This window comes from Sphaerodactylus townsendi, unplaced genomic scaffold (genome assembly GCF_021028975.2).
Source record: "Sphaerodactylus townsendi isolate TG3544 unplaced genomic scaffold, MPM_Stown_v2.3 scaffold_179, whole genome shotgun sequence".
NCBI classification, from domain to species: domain Eukaryota; kingdom Metazoa; phylum Chordata; class Lepidosauria; order Squamata; family Sphaerodactylidae; genus Sphaerodactylus; species Sphaerodactylus townsendi.
Window position 1 is genome coordinate 1 of NW_025950340.1, and position 16,462 is coordinate 16,462.

General features: G+C 47.3%; 1 protein-coding gene across 1 annotated transcript; it reads left to right on the top strand.

Annotated features, from left to right (window-relative positions):
- Window positions 1–1,911: 1,911 nt before the first annotated feature.
- Window positions 1,912–15,382, top strand: ANKRD16 (ankyrin repeat domain 16; the record flags this gene model as incomplete). The annotated part of the gene is made up of 5 exons (XM_048482459.1): window positions 1,912–2,277; window positions 7,076–7,296; window positions 11,695–11,737; window positions 13,686–13,794; window positions 15,221–15,382. Coding segments are annotated over exons 1-5 (873 nt in total), but the record flags the coding sequence as incomplete, so codon positions are not given.
- Between the last annotated feature and the right edge of the window lie 1,080 nt (window positions 15,383–16,462).

The following is a 16,462-nucleotide window of genomic DNA, read 5'->3' on the forward strand; positions in this document are numbered from 1 at the left end:
GCCCGGGGACAAGGGGTACCCCTTGTCCCTAGGTAGATACACCACTGCCTTTTTCTTCCTCTGCGCCTACATCCTTTCCCCTTCCGGTTTGTTTCTTTTGGTTGTCAATTTTCATGTTGCAAATGTAGCATGAGACACTCCCAAGCATGCCCACCTGGACTTGCCGCGTGCAACCCGACCAAGCTTTGGAAAACACGGGCGCTTTTTTCTGCCGAGGGTCCCAGAATCTTGCTGTTTGCCTGGAGGAAATTTTTTACTCGAGGCTTAAAGTGTGAAAATGGGCAGGGGACGTTTGTCATGGCATGGACTTAAATAACAACTCCTGGAAAATACAGCCCTTGTAAGCCTCTGTTAAGGGGCCGGAACATGTTTCTCTAGGCTGTGGGCAACCCCGAGGCCAGATGACACAGGGGATATTTCAAATAGCATCCTGTGTTATTCAGCCTTAGCAGGATGTTGAGGTGGGGGGGGGGGGGGAGTCTATCCCCAGGCTCTTGAAAGTCAGGAAATAACATATTTTTTCTCCCCCACAGAGAATGGCTGGCTGATGTATGTTTGTGACTTGTGTTGTTTACTGGCAGTGCGCTTTTCACTTAGCACTTTATTCAAACAACACTTTGCACTTTAGTGTAGCAGCTTATGAATCAGGACCATGAGAATATGGCGATTTTCTAATTTGGTGTTGCTGCGCTGTACTCTACCTGTTGAATTCATGATGCAGACAATTTGGCATTATACCCACCAGAGTCCCTCCCCTTCCCACACTCTGCCCTCCTCAGCACCACGCCCCAATCTCCAGGAATTTCCCCATCTGGAGTTGGCAACCTGAGCCCCTTCCCTTCCTTCATTCTAGAGCTGACTCTGGATTCCAATTAGGCGGAAGTCGATGGAAGATTTTAGAAGTCTTGGTTTGGTGCCAGAAAATGGTCACTGATGACACCACAGATTGTGGGCGGGGGGGGGGGCGCCCCTGTAAAGGCCCTGTTCCTCATGGCTACCTGCTTCACTTCAGAAGGCCAGAGGACATGAAGAAAGGCCAGTAGTGGGATCCAAAATTTTTAGTAACAGGTTCCCATGGTGGTGGGATTCAAACGGGGCTGGGCGGGGCATGACAGGGGCATGGTCAGGCATTCTGGGGCGGGGCATTACTGGGCAGGGCTGTGGCAAGGGCGCAGCTGCTGCACCAGTCCTTGGACGGGAAACAAATGCACGCAGGCGCAGGCTGCCACGCACGCCGGTTCACCTCTTGCTAGACTGCTTCAAGTTCTGCGCACTACTGCTGAGAGGAGGGGCGTAACTAAGGCAAAAATCACGTGGCAAAATCACCAATTAGTAGCCCCCTCTCAGCACACACAAATAATTAGTAACCTACTCTCGGGAACCTGTGAGAACTTGCTGGATCCCACCTCTGAGAAAGGCTGAGCTTATGTTGTCGATATCTGGGCACAAACACTTGGGGGCAGGTGGTCTGTTAAGCAGCCATGTCCTTGTATTTGATTTGTTGTTGTTGTTGTTGTTGTTAATTTAGTTTTCTTATACCGCTCAATTCTCAAAGGGCTCTGAGCAGTGAACAGGGGCCAGTAAGCAACATGTAAAATACAATAATAAAATAAATATATAAGCATTAAAATTGTTTAAAATACAGTAGCAGGGGGCTTTGATACCCTGAAAATCTTGTTGATCTACAAGGTGCTACCATGCTCAAATCTAGGTCCTAGGTCATGGTGGCGAACCTTTGACACTCCAGATGTTATGGACTACAATTCCCATCATCCCCTGCTGGCAGGGGCTGATGGGAATTGTAGTCCATAACATCTGGAGTGCCAAAGGTTCGCCACCACTAGGGCCATAACTATTATATAATGTTGAGGTGTCTGTCCCCTAATTTTGCATCTTACCTTCCTCCAGGAAGCCACAAATGCAACGATAGCAGCTGGCAATGGCAGACAGCGAACCCCGAAAACTGCTTCCCAAGTTGGTTCAAGATGGAGAACTTGCCCTTCTCAAGGAAGAGATCAAAAGCATCGGGGATCTGAGCGGGGAGGTGAGGCGGAAGCATTTTGGCCGATCCGGGGACACGCTCCTCCACTACGCGGCGCGGCGCGGCCACCTGAGCATTCTGCAGTATTTAGCAGAGTCTTTGGAGATGGACATTGAACTGTTTAATAATGATTACAAGCGGCCCCTCCACGAAGCAGCGTCCATGGGCCACCGCAACTGCGTCTTGTATCTTTTGGAGAGAGGAGCTGCCGTCGATTGTTTGAAGAAAGCAGACTGGTAGGTGGTTTTGGTTTGGGCTTTGAGCAATACGCAGCTCAGACTCCCCAACCTTTCTGAGCGTGCGGGCACCTCTGGAATTATAACCCGGCATGGTGGGTGCAGCTGCAAAATGGCTGCCACAAAATGGTGGCTTCCGAGGGCGGAGGTGGCCACAAAATGGTTGCTGCAGCTTATCTTCTATCACAGTGGTGGCGAACCTATGGCACGGGTGCCAGAAGTGGCACTCAGAGCCCTCTCTGTGGGCACACATCTAGGCTGCCTGGGCCACTGGACTCGATTATTAGCATTAAACCTAAGACCTAGTTTTGGGGAAGCAGTGTAGGTAACCCTGTTAAGCGCTGTTAAACCCCACTGATTTTCATGCAAAGAAGAAAAGTGCGATCCTTTACCTGGGAGTAAGCTCAGTTGCTGGCAATGGGGCTTGCTTCTGAGTAAACCCTCCTAGGGTCGTGATTCACCTGTTGGAAGAGTTGCATGGTTGCTTCAAAGCAAAGCCACCGACTACCACCAAGCTTACTCCTGAGTAACACACGCCTTGGAGCCAACCATTTTTTCTAAACTAAAACCTCAGTATTCAGGTTAAATTGCCGTGTTGGCACTTTGCGACAAATATGTGGGTTTGGGGTTGCAATTTGGGCACTCGGTCTCGAAAAGGTTCGCCATCACTATTCTATCACAACAAAGTGATGATCCCTGTGCCGTGGAGGCAACAATGCTTTTAAAAAAATCTGCACAGCCAATCATATCTCAAATAACCAAACAAGTCAATATTGGCGCACAACGTGGTGTTAGGTGTCGGACCTTGACGCAATAAACGGACTCTGTATTGTTGATCATCTGTGTTTATTGATAGGCAATGAAGCATCTAGCTTGGAGAAGCCAATTCTGCCGAACTTGGCTTTTGCCGTCCCCTTTATTCTGAAGTTGATTCCCCCCTCCCATTTTCCCAAAGAATGTAAGAAAGAGTTATTTCGGAGCTAAGGCGCCCCAAGGTCAGTGATAGATAGAGATAAAGCCACCTGGCCTCCTACCCCCACAGGACAGTAGAAAATGTTCACAGAGAGAACTTTTTCTCTCTTTCTCACCATACTAGAACCAGGGGGCATCCATTGAAAATGCTGGGGGGAAGAATTAGGACTAATCCAAGGAAACACTTCTTCACGCAACGTGTGATTGGTGTTTGGAATATGCTGCCACAGGAGGTGGTGATGGCCACTAACCTGGATAGCTTTAAAAAGGGCTTGGACAGATTTATGGAGGAGAAGTCGATCTCTGGCTACCAATCTTGATCCTCCTTGATCTGAGATTGCAAATGCCTTAACAGTCCAGGTGATCGGGAGCAGCAGCCGCAGAAGGCCATTGCTTTCACCTCCTGCACGTGAGCTCCCAAAGGCACCTGGTGGGCCACTGCGAGTAGCAGAGAGCTGGACTAGATGGACTCTGGTCTGATCCAGCAGGCTTGTTCTTATGTTCTTATGTTCTTATGACAATGGAAACATCCTGTTTCCCATGGGACCAGAAGTGTCAGGGGTAAACTTAGTTATCTACTCGGCATGTGAAGCCATAAAGTAAAGATATAGGAAGGAATGCCCCATTATAGCAGTGGTTACATATAGCAGGCTGGTTACATATATCTTGTAGTGATTACATTGAACAAGGAATGCACCTCAATCAACTAGATACAATTCCCAGCAATATATTTTGTAGCAACTACATTGAGTGAGGAATGCAACTCAATCAACTAGGTCAGTGATGGCGAACCTTTTTGAGACCGAGTGCCCAAACTTCAACCCAAAACCCACTTATTTATCGCAAAGTGCCAACACGGCAATTTAACCCGAATACTGAGGTTTCAGTTTAGAAAAAAACGGTTGGCTCCGAGGCATGTGTTACTCAGGAATAAGCTTGGTGGTAGTTGTTGGCTTTGCTTTGAAGCAACCATGCAACGGGTAAATCACGGCTCTAGGAGGGTTTACTCAGAAGCAAGCCCCATAGCCAGCAACCAAGCTTACTCCCAGGTAAAGGATCACGCTTTAGTTCTTTGCATGAAAATCAGTGGGATTTAACAGCACTCAACAGGGTTACCTACACTGCTTCCCCAAAATTAGGTCTTAGGTTTAATGCTAATAATCGAGCCCAGCGGCCCAGGCCAGCCTAGATGTGTGTGTGTGTGGGGGCGATTTCCCCCCTACATGATGAACTCTGTGCGTGCCCACAGAAAGGGCTCTGAGTGCCACCTCTGGCACCCGTGCCATAGGTTCGCCACCACTGAACTAGGTGCAACCCCTGACTCATGGCTAGCGGTCATAGGCTGTATAATTTGTGAGTTGCCTAAATCTAAAATATGTACATTAAAGGGGCGGTGTCTTAGTAATGACCCCGGACAACTTCAAGGAAGTCTCACCTACAGACAAGTCTCACGTGTTTTTGCCACCAGAAGAAGCTTTACTGAGCCAAAAGAAGTCTTTGTTGTGAGAACAGGTTTATATATGACTCACTCGCCAGCATTGAACATACCATGCACTCACGAGCCTTTGAAGATTTTCGAAGCCAGAATTGATCCAGGAGACGGTCGCTCGTGTTGGGTTTTCAATATTCTTTTTTTTTTTAACCTTTATTTACATGCTTTCATCAAATAATTGTTACATAACATAAACATCATTGTTCATCACTTATACACATTTAACATACACACACAAACAAAACACAAACACTATATTCCCTCTAACCCCCCTATGCCTTCATTACATCACTAAATATCCTAATAATTTGGGTTAAATTAAATACATACATATAATCCTATCGTTGACTTCCCCATCGACTCATAATTATTGTTGTCTCTCTACCCTACTGTTCTGGAGACTCCTATATTACAATGAGAACATAAGAACTAGCCTGCTGGATCAGACCAGAGTCCACCTAGTCCAGCATTCTGCTACTCGCAGTGGCCCACCAGGTGCCTTTGGGAGCTCACATGCAGGAGGTGAAAGCAATGGCCTTCTGCTGCTGCTGCTCCTGAGCACCTGGACTGTTAAGGCCTTTGCAATCTCAGATCAAAGAGGATCAAGATTGGTAGCCATAGATCGACTTTTCCTCCATAAATCTCCAAGCCCCTTTTTAAGCTATCCAGGTGAGTGGCCATCACCACCTCCTGTGGCAGCATATTCCAAACACCAATCACGTGTTGCATGAAGAAGTGTTTCCTTTTATTAGTCCTAATTCTTCCCCCCAGCATTTTCAATGAATGCCCCCTGATTCTAGTATTGTGGGAAAGAGAGAAAAATTTCTCTCTGTCCACATTTTCTACCCCGTGCATAATTTTATAAACTTCAATCATATCCCCCCTCAGACATCTCCTCTCCACACTAAAGAGTCCCAAACGGTGCAGCCTCTCCTCATAAGGAAGGTGCTCCAGTCCCTCAGGCATCCTCGTTGCCCTTCTCTGCACTTTTTCTATCTCTTCAATATCCTTTTTGAGATGTGGCGACCAGAACTGAACACAGTCCTCCAAGTGCGGTCGCACCACGGCTTTATATAAGGGCATGACAATCCTTGCAGTTTTATTATCAACGCTCGTGTTGGGTTTTCAATATTCAATATTTCGTCAATAGCTATCATAAAGATTAAGGAAGCCATTGTAAAAGTGCTGAACAGTTCTTACAGATGCATGCTCATCTATATGTGGGACTTACTTGAAGATGTCTTGGGGCATTAGTGAGACACAACCCCTTTAAAGTATATATTGTAGATTTAGCCAACTCACAAATTATACGGTCTTTGACTGCTAGCCACGTTGTGTGCAAATATTTGCTTGTGCGGTTATTTTAGTCGCACACGCCCCTTGTATTGTATACACAATCACATCTCCAATGGCCAGTCAGAGGCCTTGCTGGACAAAAGCCCTACCCCCTTTCTAAAAACACCTGGCAGGTGCCACGTTGGGTCATAGAATGAGTATCGTCAAGCCAGATGCTACAGATGTTTTATTTTGTAACTTCTGGCCTGATATAGAATTCTGATTACTCTTAACACTGAACCAAAGATCATTGCACATCTTGTGTCACTTGAGAACCAACTAATGAAAGCAGGGCTAAAAACCTTTCACGTGTCTGGTTGTCCCAGGCACTTAGTAATCTGAAATATTAGAGCAAGGTGACCTTGCAATGGGACATTGATTGAAGTCTATAAAATTATGCAGGGGGTAGAAAATGTGGACAGAGAGAAATTTCTCTCTCTTTCTCACAATACTAGAACCAGGGGGCATCCATTGAAAATGCTGGGGGGAAGAATTATTTATTTATTGTTTAGACTTTTATACCGCCCCATTCCCGAGGGGCTCTGGGCGGTGTACAACATAAAATAGGTATAAATAATTTACTAGGTATAAATAATTTAATTAACTAGGTATGAATAATTTAATTAGGACTAAAAAAAGGAAACACTTCTTCACGCAACGTGTGATTGGTGTTTGGAATACGATGCCACAGGAGGTGGTGATGGCCACTCACCTGGATAGCTTTAAAAGGGGCTTGGACAGATTTATGGAGGAGAAGTCCATCTATGGCTACCAATCTTGATCCTCCTTGATCTGAGATTGCAAATGCCTTAGCAGACCAGGTGCTCAGGAGCAGCAGCAGCAGAAGGCCATTGCTTTCACATCCTGCAGGTGAGCTCCCAAAGGCACCTGGTGGGCCACTGCGAGGAGCAGAGTGCTGGACTAGATGGACTCTGGTCTGATCCAGCAAGCTAGTTCTTATGACATGACTTCTGTTTTGCCCTAACTTCCAAATTCCAGGACTCCTCTGATGATGGCGTGCACGAGGAGGAACCTGGATGTGATTCGAGACCTCGTGCAGAACGGGGCAAACCCCCTGCTGAGAAACAAAGATGGCTGGAATTGTTTCCATATAGCCTGTCGGGAGGGAGATCCTCAGGTCATCCGGTACTTGCTCAACGTCTCTCCAGATGTCTGGGACACAGAAAGCAAAATCAAAAGGACGCCTCTGCACACAGCAGGTAGAGACTGACTATAATCAGAATATAAACCATATTGCCCCTCTAGACCCCTCCGCTCCTCAGGGGGGGATTTACTGGAGGTTTCCAGCCCTAGACAGGTTTGGCTGGCCTCTACCTTTGGTGGGGTAGCTCAGAGGTGGGATCCAGCAGGTTCTCGCAGGTTCCCGAGAGTAGGTTACTAATTGTTTGTGTGTGCTGAGAGGGGGTTACTAATTGGTGATTTTGCCACATGATTTTTGCCTTAGTTACGCCCCTCCTCTCAGCAGTAGCGCGCAGAACTTGAAGCAGTCTAGCAGGAGGTGCACTGGCGTGCGTGGCAGCCTGCGCCTGCGTGCATTCGTTTCCTGCCCAAGGACCGGCGCAGTGGCTGTGTCCTTGCCACAGCCCCTCCCAGGAATGCCCCGCCCCAGAATGCCGGGCCACGCCCCCATCGTGCCCCGCCCATCCCCATTGGCGCTACGCCACAGTTTGAATCCCACCACCATGGGAACCTGTTACTAAAAGTTTTGGATCCCACCACTGGGTAGCATAGTTTGGTGGTTAAGAGCAGACGGACACTAATTTGGAGAACCAAGTTTAATTCCACACTTCTCCACAGGAGAAGTGGACTTTAATCTGATGAACTGGATTTCTTTCTCCATTCCTCCACATGAAGCCTGCTGGGTGACCGTGGGCCAGTCACAGTTCTCTCCAAACTCTCTCAGCCCCATCTGCCTCACAAGGTGTCTGTTGTTGTGGGGAGAGGAAGGGAAAGAAGTTTGTAAGTCAGCCTTTGAGTCTCCTTACAGGAGAGAAAGGTGGGATATAAATTCAAACTCTTCTTCTAAGAAATCCAAGGTTGTAGTCTGCTGGCAGTGACCCTTGGATGAGAGATCAGGCTACACCCAGTGGTGGGATCCAAAAATTTTAGTAACAGGTTCCCATGGTATGGGATTCAAACAGTGGTGTGAAGCGCCAATGAGGCTGGGCAAGGCACAACGGGGGCGTGGCTGGGCATTCTGGGTGCGGGGTAATAATAATTTATCTGTTACTGTAAAAAACTCTCATCAGAAAAAAAAAAAGTTCCTAATTTCCAGCTGGTATCTTTCTCTGTCCATCATTTAAACTCATTCGAGCAAGTCCTATCAGTCTACTGCCAACAGAAACAACTACTTCTCCCCTCTAATTGGCTGCCTGTCAAATACTTAATACTTCTCAAATACTTAATTTTGTTTCTAGAAATCAAAAGAAGGATACTTTCCTTAAACAAGGAACTTTACCCTCTATTTCTAAAACATGTTTTTTAAACAGCCCAACAGGGAGAATTATCCCGTTTTCTACCTTCGCTTAACGAGCCACAAAGGAAACAAATTAGGACTTTGATGATTTTTGGACCTAATGGGATTTCTAACGGAAAATCAGGACTCAATTAGTGTCCCTCTCCCCGCACACACAAATAATTAGCAACCCCCTCTCGGGAACTGAGGAGAACCTGCTGGATCCCACCTCTGATCACACCATTTCTGACATGTTCACAAGTACTCGGTTCTGACACCATTTCCTTTGGTGGCTCTCTCCCAAGTCCTGGGGGCAGAATTGTTTGAAATCAGCCCAACCTTATATATGGCTTCTTGCTAAGGTGGCCAAATTTTGGGTTGGGGAAATTTCTGAAGCGCCAAAGACCCTGGCAGTTGTTCAACTGGTCCGTTGTAGCCTTCCTGCCGTGGTCTGTTGGTTTTAGCTCCTATGTTTTCTTTGGTCTCTATCCTTGAATCAATAAACAGGCTCTAGATTATCGATCCGTAGCGCTTATTGGAAAGGTAACTATAATCAGTTGGTAAGAAGCCAGCTCTGCCCAACCTGGCTTTTGCAATCCTTCTTCGTCCAGGAAATAATCCCCCCTCCCAAAGAATGTGAAAAAGAGTCACAGCGGAGCCTAAGCATGCCCTGTCAGCGACAGGTAGAGATAAAGCTACCTGGCCTCTTGCCCCCATAGAACAATGGAAATATCCCTCTTCCCATGGGAGTGGAAGGTGTCAGGGGCAAGGCTAGTTATCTACTAAGCATGTGGAAATCATAAAAAGCATGTGAAATCATAAAAAGAAGATCAAGGAAAAAATGTTCCATTAATACATGGTTATTTTGAACAGGCAGAGTACATATATCTAAAAGCAGTTACGCTTGACAGGGCTGCATCTCAATCACCTAGATACAATCACCATCTATAGTTTATACAGCCATGGCCTAGGGTTTGTCGTGTGGCAACTCTTTGGCACGCTAGATACAGGGACTACAATTCCCATCAGCCCCCCCTGCAGCATGGCCAATTGGTGAGAACAATTGGTGCCAATTAGCCATGCTGGCAGGGGCTGATGGGAATTGTAGTCCATAACATCTGGAGTGCCAAAGGTTCGCCACCACTGGCCTAGGGTTAGGAATGCACCTCAATCAACAGTTTTTCTCTCCTGGGTTTGGGGTCCCTTAACATCTATGGGACCCCCCCCCCCCCCCCTCTTTGGCAGGGTTTTTTACTAAGCGCTTTATTGCTGACGCCGCTTTTAATATATTGTCCCGCCATGTTTATTTTAAATGGGTTTTTAATTGTATATGTTATATATTTATGTTGTTCATCACCAGAGACCTTCGGGTGAAGGGCGGTATATAAACCTCAATAATAAATAAATAAAACAAATAAAACTATAAATCTTCATTGTGTGACTGGAAGATAAGCTACGGCTACAGTTGTCAGAATTCTAAACGTGCTTTACAGGCTGGAAAAAGTTGGGGACTCCTACCTTTATTGATGCAATTCTATGACCATTTCTTGCCATGACATGCCTATTTATTTATTTGTTAAATTTATATCCCGCTCTTTTCCCAATAGGGCTCTAGGCGGCAAACATCAATAAATCAAATAAAGCAGTACCAAAAAAAAGCAGTATACAACTAGCCATATCAGTTAAAAACTTATCAACAATAAAACAATAAATAAGCAGATGGCGATAAAACCCTGGGAGGTGTGAAGTTCTGGTTCAGGCCTGCTGGCAAGATATAAAAGTCTGGCAGAGGACCTCGGTCCTACAGGTTCTGTGGAATTCAATTACGTTCTGCAGGGCCCCTGATCTATGAAGATGCCAGCCATAGCTGTAGGTGCAAAACATCGGAGCTAAAATTCACAGCCCATACAGAAAGCCCACAAAACCAACAGGTTGCTTCCTGGAGATTTGTGGAGGCTGGGAGGAAATCAGAGGTACAGTTCCATAGAATCCAGCCTTCCAAGCAGCCAGTTTTCTCCAGGAAAACTGGATCTTGGTCCTGGAAGAGACCATTTGGGGATTGGCAACATTAGTATTGGCACTTCGGCTTCCTTTATCCCTCCCACCCCTGCACTCCTCTGAAGCACTGGATATCACATAGGCTCCCCTTTCCAACACATGCAGAATACTGCACCTCAATCCACTGGATTTTTTACTGTGCGGAATAGCAAGATCCACTTGGCTACCAACGGTGAAAGTGGGACTGAAAGTGCATTATTCTGCATGTGCGGAAGAGGCCATAGTGAGGTGATGAATAAATATTAATGACCTAATATGTCACTGCTCATTCAGGGTCAAAATGGCTAGGGGAATGGCCCGGCCAGAGGGAAAGTGCTTTTTCCCTCTCTGTGTTTTGAAAAAATTATTTTTTCTCTTTGTGCTCTTTTTCCCAGCTTTTTTTTCTCTTTAGGCTCTTTTCAGCTTTTCTGTGCTTTTTTTCTGTGCTCTTTTTTCTGTGCTCTTTTTCCTCTCTGTGTTTCGAAAATTATTTTTTTTTTCTTGTGCTCTTTTTTCCTGTGCTTTTTTCCGTGCTTTTTTTCTTGTGCTCTTTTTTCTGTGCTTTTTTTCTTGTGCTCTTTTTTCTGTGCTTTTTTCTTGTGCTCTTTTTTCTGTGCTCTTTTTCCTCTCTGTGTTTTGAAAATTATTCTTTTTTTCTTGTGCTCTTTTTTTCTGTGCTTTTTTCTTGTGCTTTTTTCTGTGCTTTTTTCTTGTGATTTTTTTTCTGTGCTCTTTTTTCTGTGCTTTTCTGTGCTCTTTTTTCTGTGCTTTTTTCTTGTGCTCTTTTTTCTGTGCTTTTTTCTTGTGCTTTTTTCTGTGCTTTTCCTTGTGCCTTTTCTGCGCTTCTTTCTGTGCCTTTCTGGGTGCCCTTTTCCAGGCTTTTCTTGTGCCCTTTTCTGTGCTTCTTTCAGGCTTTTTTCTGTGCCTTTTCCGTGCTTCTTTTCCAGCTTTTCTCTGCGCTTTTCTTGTGCCTTTTTCCAGGCTTTTTTCTTGTGCTCTTTTTTCTGGGCTTTTTTCTGGGCTTTTTTTCTTGTGCTCTTTTTTTCCATGCTCTTTTTCCTCTCTGTGTTTTGAAAATGATTCTTTTTCTCTTCCTCCTGCACAGCTCTGCACGGCTGCCTGGAGGTCGTGACGGTCCTGCTGGAGCGGTGAGCAGATTTCCTGCCCGTTTCCTTCCTTCTTTCTCTCCAACCCATTCCTTCTCTTGGCCTTCCTCTGGGCTGAGGACAACGGAAGTGGTTCTTATTCTACGCCCCGAACCCGTTGTTGAAATCTGCCCAGCTGGAGCACCAGGGCAGGCGTTAATTTGGGGGCAAGAATGCCTCAGCCTAAAAAATCTCACCTTTCTCTTAAAGCCGCAAAGTCCTTACTCTTTAATTTGTAGAGATGGGCGAGTGGGGAGGATTCAGAGGCCAGGGGAGAGAGCAAGAGGCCGTGACTCAGTGGCGAGCATTTCCATCTCCGCCTGAGACCCCAGAGAGCAGCTTCCAGACTGAGTAGACAATATTGACCTTGAAAGACCAAAGGTCTGACTCAGTAGAAGGAAGTTTCATGTGGGTAGTCCAAGGTCGTCCAGCTGGCGTTTGTTGGAGTGCACAAGCTAATCTGGTTCCCCTGATAAGCCTCCACAGCTCAAGTGGCAGAGCAGGGAATCAAACCCGGTTCTCCAGATCAGAGTGCACCTGCTCTTAACCACTACGCCACGCTGGCTGAAAGGACCAGGTAGCAGATGATGTGAAAGACGTTTGCCTGATACCCTGGAGATTCATGGTCAGTCTGAGTAGACACTTGACCGTGATGGACGGATGCTTTGATCCACTACAAGGCTGTTTGTGTGTTCATTTGAAGGGGGCTTCCTTGCCCCTGTATCTGCCTCGCTTTGGTGGATTCCGCACGGCATATAACGACGAGTTGCAGTCGTTAGAAATGAATCTTTTTCCTTTTTACCGTTTGCACGTGTGCCTTCAGGAAGCGATTTGAGCCCATGGAAACGATTCAGGTTGCTTTTGCACGTTTGCATGGAAATGCTTCACTTTTTAAAAAGAGATTTTGCAATGCACGCATAGCTGCGAAGGCATACGGAAACGAACCCTCGTGGCCAGGCTGATTTTCCTGCAATCCGATTTGCTGCATCTGTATAGCTTCGCTTGTTGAACGCACAACATTTTTTATGAAGAGAGAAAACAGGACTGTTTTGAAATGGCCAGTCAGTGAGAACTGTATTGTCGAAGGCTTTCACGGCCAGAATCACTGGGGTGCTGTGTGAAGCTCCAGGATGCGTGGCCGTGTTCTAGCAGCATTCTCTCCTGACATTTCGCCTGCATCATTGGCTTGCATCTTCAGAGGATCTGATAGTAGGAATGGAACGCAAGCGGAGTATATATAGTGTGAGTTCAAAAGGGGAGGCCCCTCTGAATAGAGTAGCCTGGTATGTGAGTCGCCAAAGAAGTCTTTGTAGCCCGGGAGTAATAATGAAGATAGTGGTCAATAGGTGACGTGCATCTGAATAGAAGTATCCCGTATCTTTGTTTCCTTGGTTGCTATTGTCTATAGTTGTCCTGTGTTTGTGTGGAGCTGATTAGTTCTGCCAGTGTTGAAAAACTCTAGAATCAAGACAGTGACAGGCTACAGACTTCTTTGTGACTCACATACCAGGCTACTCTATTCAGAGGGCCTCACCTTTTGACCTCACAGTATATATACTCCACTTGCTTTCCATTCCTACTATCAGATCCTCTGCAGATGCCAGCCACAGATGCAGGCGAAACGTCAGGAGAGAATGCTGCTAGAACACGGCCATACAGCCCGGAAACCACACAGCACCCCAGTGAGAACTGTGTTGCTGTAGAGTGAAACTGCGGTCTTACTCACTACCATGGGGAGAAAATGTGCTCGGGGGACTTGGATAATGGCGGGTGGGCAGAATCTTCCTTACATGGCGGAAGGTAGCACAAATTGTATCGCTGCATTGCATTATGGGGGCAGGCTAGCTACAGCCTCGTCCACTAGCGGTCCAGACCAGCCACGCCAATTGCATATGGTAGGTGGTACAACGGCTTTGCTCCAGAGTGTAGTTTCTCTGCTTCTCCTCCCAAGGTGCTTGTACAAGCCTGACAGCGCGGACCAATGTGGAGTCACCCCCTTCGTGGACGCAGTTCAAAACGGCCATCTGGACATCGCACGCCTGCTTCTGGAAAAGCACAGGGTACGGGCCAGTGATGCAGAGGTGGCGAATGCCTTCCAAGCCCCACAAGTTGGAGCCTGAATATTCCAGGTAGAGCTGCCAACCTCCAGGTGGTGGCTGGAGATCTCCAGGGATCATAAAAGATCTCCAAGCGACAGAGATCTGTTTCTTCTGGAGAAAATGGCTGCTTTGGAGGGTGGCGTTATACCACTTTTAGGCCCCGACACAACTTTGCCCTTCAGGCTCCATCGCCAACATCTCTAGGTATTTCCCAATGCACAGCTGGCACACCTGACTCAGGGGTGTACCACCTAGTGGGACACATGGGGTCAAATCTCCCCAGGTTGCAGCCATTTAGTCACGTGGTGGGGGAAGAAAATCGCCCCCTCCTTCCCCTAGGTCCACACCCCTCCTCCTTCCCCTAGGTTCAGGAATCTGCGGCTCAGATGCTCAGAACTACTTATCAGCCTTCTTCAGCATGGCCAATTGGCCATGCTGAAAGGGGCTAAGGGAATTGTAGTTCTGAACATGGAGAGTCAAAGAGGTTCTACCCTGCCCCAGGGGTCCAGAGAGGTGGGATCCAGCAGGTTCTCACAGGTTCCTGAGTGTAGGTTACTAATTATTTGTGTGTGCCGAGAGGGGGTTACTAATGGGTGATTTTGCCACGTGATTTTTGCCTTAGTTACGCCCCTCCTCTCAGCAGTAGCCAAGAGAACTCTGAAGCAGTCTAGCAGGAGGGGCGACCATGCAGTGCGTGGCAGCCTGCTCTGCATGCATTCCTCGCTTCCCTCACCATGATCAAAGCAGCTGCTGCATCCTTAAGCCACAGCCCCGCCCAGGAATGCCCCACCAAGAGAATTCCCGGCCACTTCACTGTATGCCTCTTCCAGCCCCATTGGCGCTACGCCACAGTTTGAATCCCGCCACCTGTTACTAAAATGTTTGGATCCCACCACTGAATTTGGCCCCTTCTGCACAAGCAGAATAATGCACTTTCAATCCACTTTCATTGCACTTTGCAGCTGGATTTTTTTTCTATGCAGAATAGTAAAACCCACTTTCAAACAACTGTGAAAGTGGATTGAAAGTGCATTATTCTGCATGTCCTAAAGGGACCTTTATAAAAATTCTCTTTCAAATTAGAACTTAATGTACACTTTAAGCCTCTTTGACCACGATTCGCCCCTGGTTCAAATGGGATATTACATCCAAAATTAGTAGCCTGTTTTATCATCCGGAGGGTTGTGACTTGCAATATTGAGTGGGTTTTTTTTGTTTGGCTCATTCCGCACATGCAGAATAATGCACTTTCAAACTGCTTTCAGTGCTCTTTGAAGCTGTGCGGAATGGCAACATCTCCTTGCAAACAGTTGTGAAAGTGGTTTGAAAACGCATTATTTTGCATGTGCGGAAGGGGCCCTTGACTCTGTATTCCTTCCTCCTCCAGGCTTGTTACACGGCTAGGGACATGGTTGGGGCTCAGCCGCTACACCGGGCAGCAGTCACAGCCCAGGACAACGCCCTTCGGTTCCTTGTTTCCGACCTGGGTGTCGATGTCAATGAGAGAGCGACCTCCTTGAAGATCACAGCTATTCATTATGCTGCCAAGGTACCGGCTTTTTCCATTTGAGGCCCGCTGGAGGGGGTTGCTGCAGTTAAATTCAGGGGCCGCTTTCACAAGAAACGTTTGTTGTTGAAAAAATGTCCTTTCTGACCAGACTTGACACACAAGGTGGATCCCGGAGACATTCATTTTGTGGGAAGCAGTGGCTTGCTCTTATGCCTCTCATTGGCCCCTGTGCCTTCGCGGAGGAGGGGTCCAACCAAAGGTGGGATCCAGCAGGTTCTCACAGGTTCCCGAGAGTAGGTTACTAATTATTGGTGTGTGCTGAGAGGGGGTCACTAACTGGCGATTTTGCCACGTGATTTTTGCCTTAGTTACGCCCCTCCTCTCAGCAGTAGCGCGCAGAACTTGAAGCAGTCTAGCAGGAGGTGCACCGGCGTGCGTGGCAGCCTGCGCCTGCATGCATTCGTTTCCCGCCCAAGGACCGGCGCAGCGGCTGCGTCCTTGCCACAGCCCTGCCCAAGAATGCCCCGCCCCAGAATGCCCGGCCACGCCCCCGTCGTGCCCCGCCCAGCCCCATTGGCGCTACGCCACAGTTTGAATCCCACCACCATGGGAACCTGTTACTAACATTTTTGGATCCCACCACTGGGTCCAACTGCTTACAGCAGTTTGGAATGGAGGGAGAGCTCTGTGGCGCTGTGATGCCATAAAGCCTGCCCTTTAAAGCTACCAGCATGGGTGCAGTGTTTAAGAGCAGGTGCACTCTAGTCTGGAGAACTGGGTTTGATTCCCTGCTCTGCCACTTGAGCTATGGAGGCTTGTCTGGTGAACCAGATTAGCTTGTGCGCTCCAACACTTGCCAGCTGGGTGACCTTGGGCTAGTCACAGTTCTTTCAAGCCCTCTCAGCCCCACTCACCTCACAGGGCATTTGTTATGGGGAGGCGGGGAAGGAGATTGTAAGCCCCTTTGAGTCTCCTTACAGGAGAGAAAATGGGGATATAAATCCAAACTCCTCCTCCTCCTCCTCCTCCTCCTCCTCCACTACAACTACAACTACAACTACAACTACAACTACTTCTTCTTCTTCTTCTTCTTCTTCTTCTTCTTCTTCTTCTTCTTCT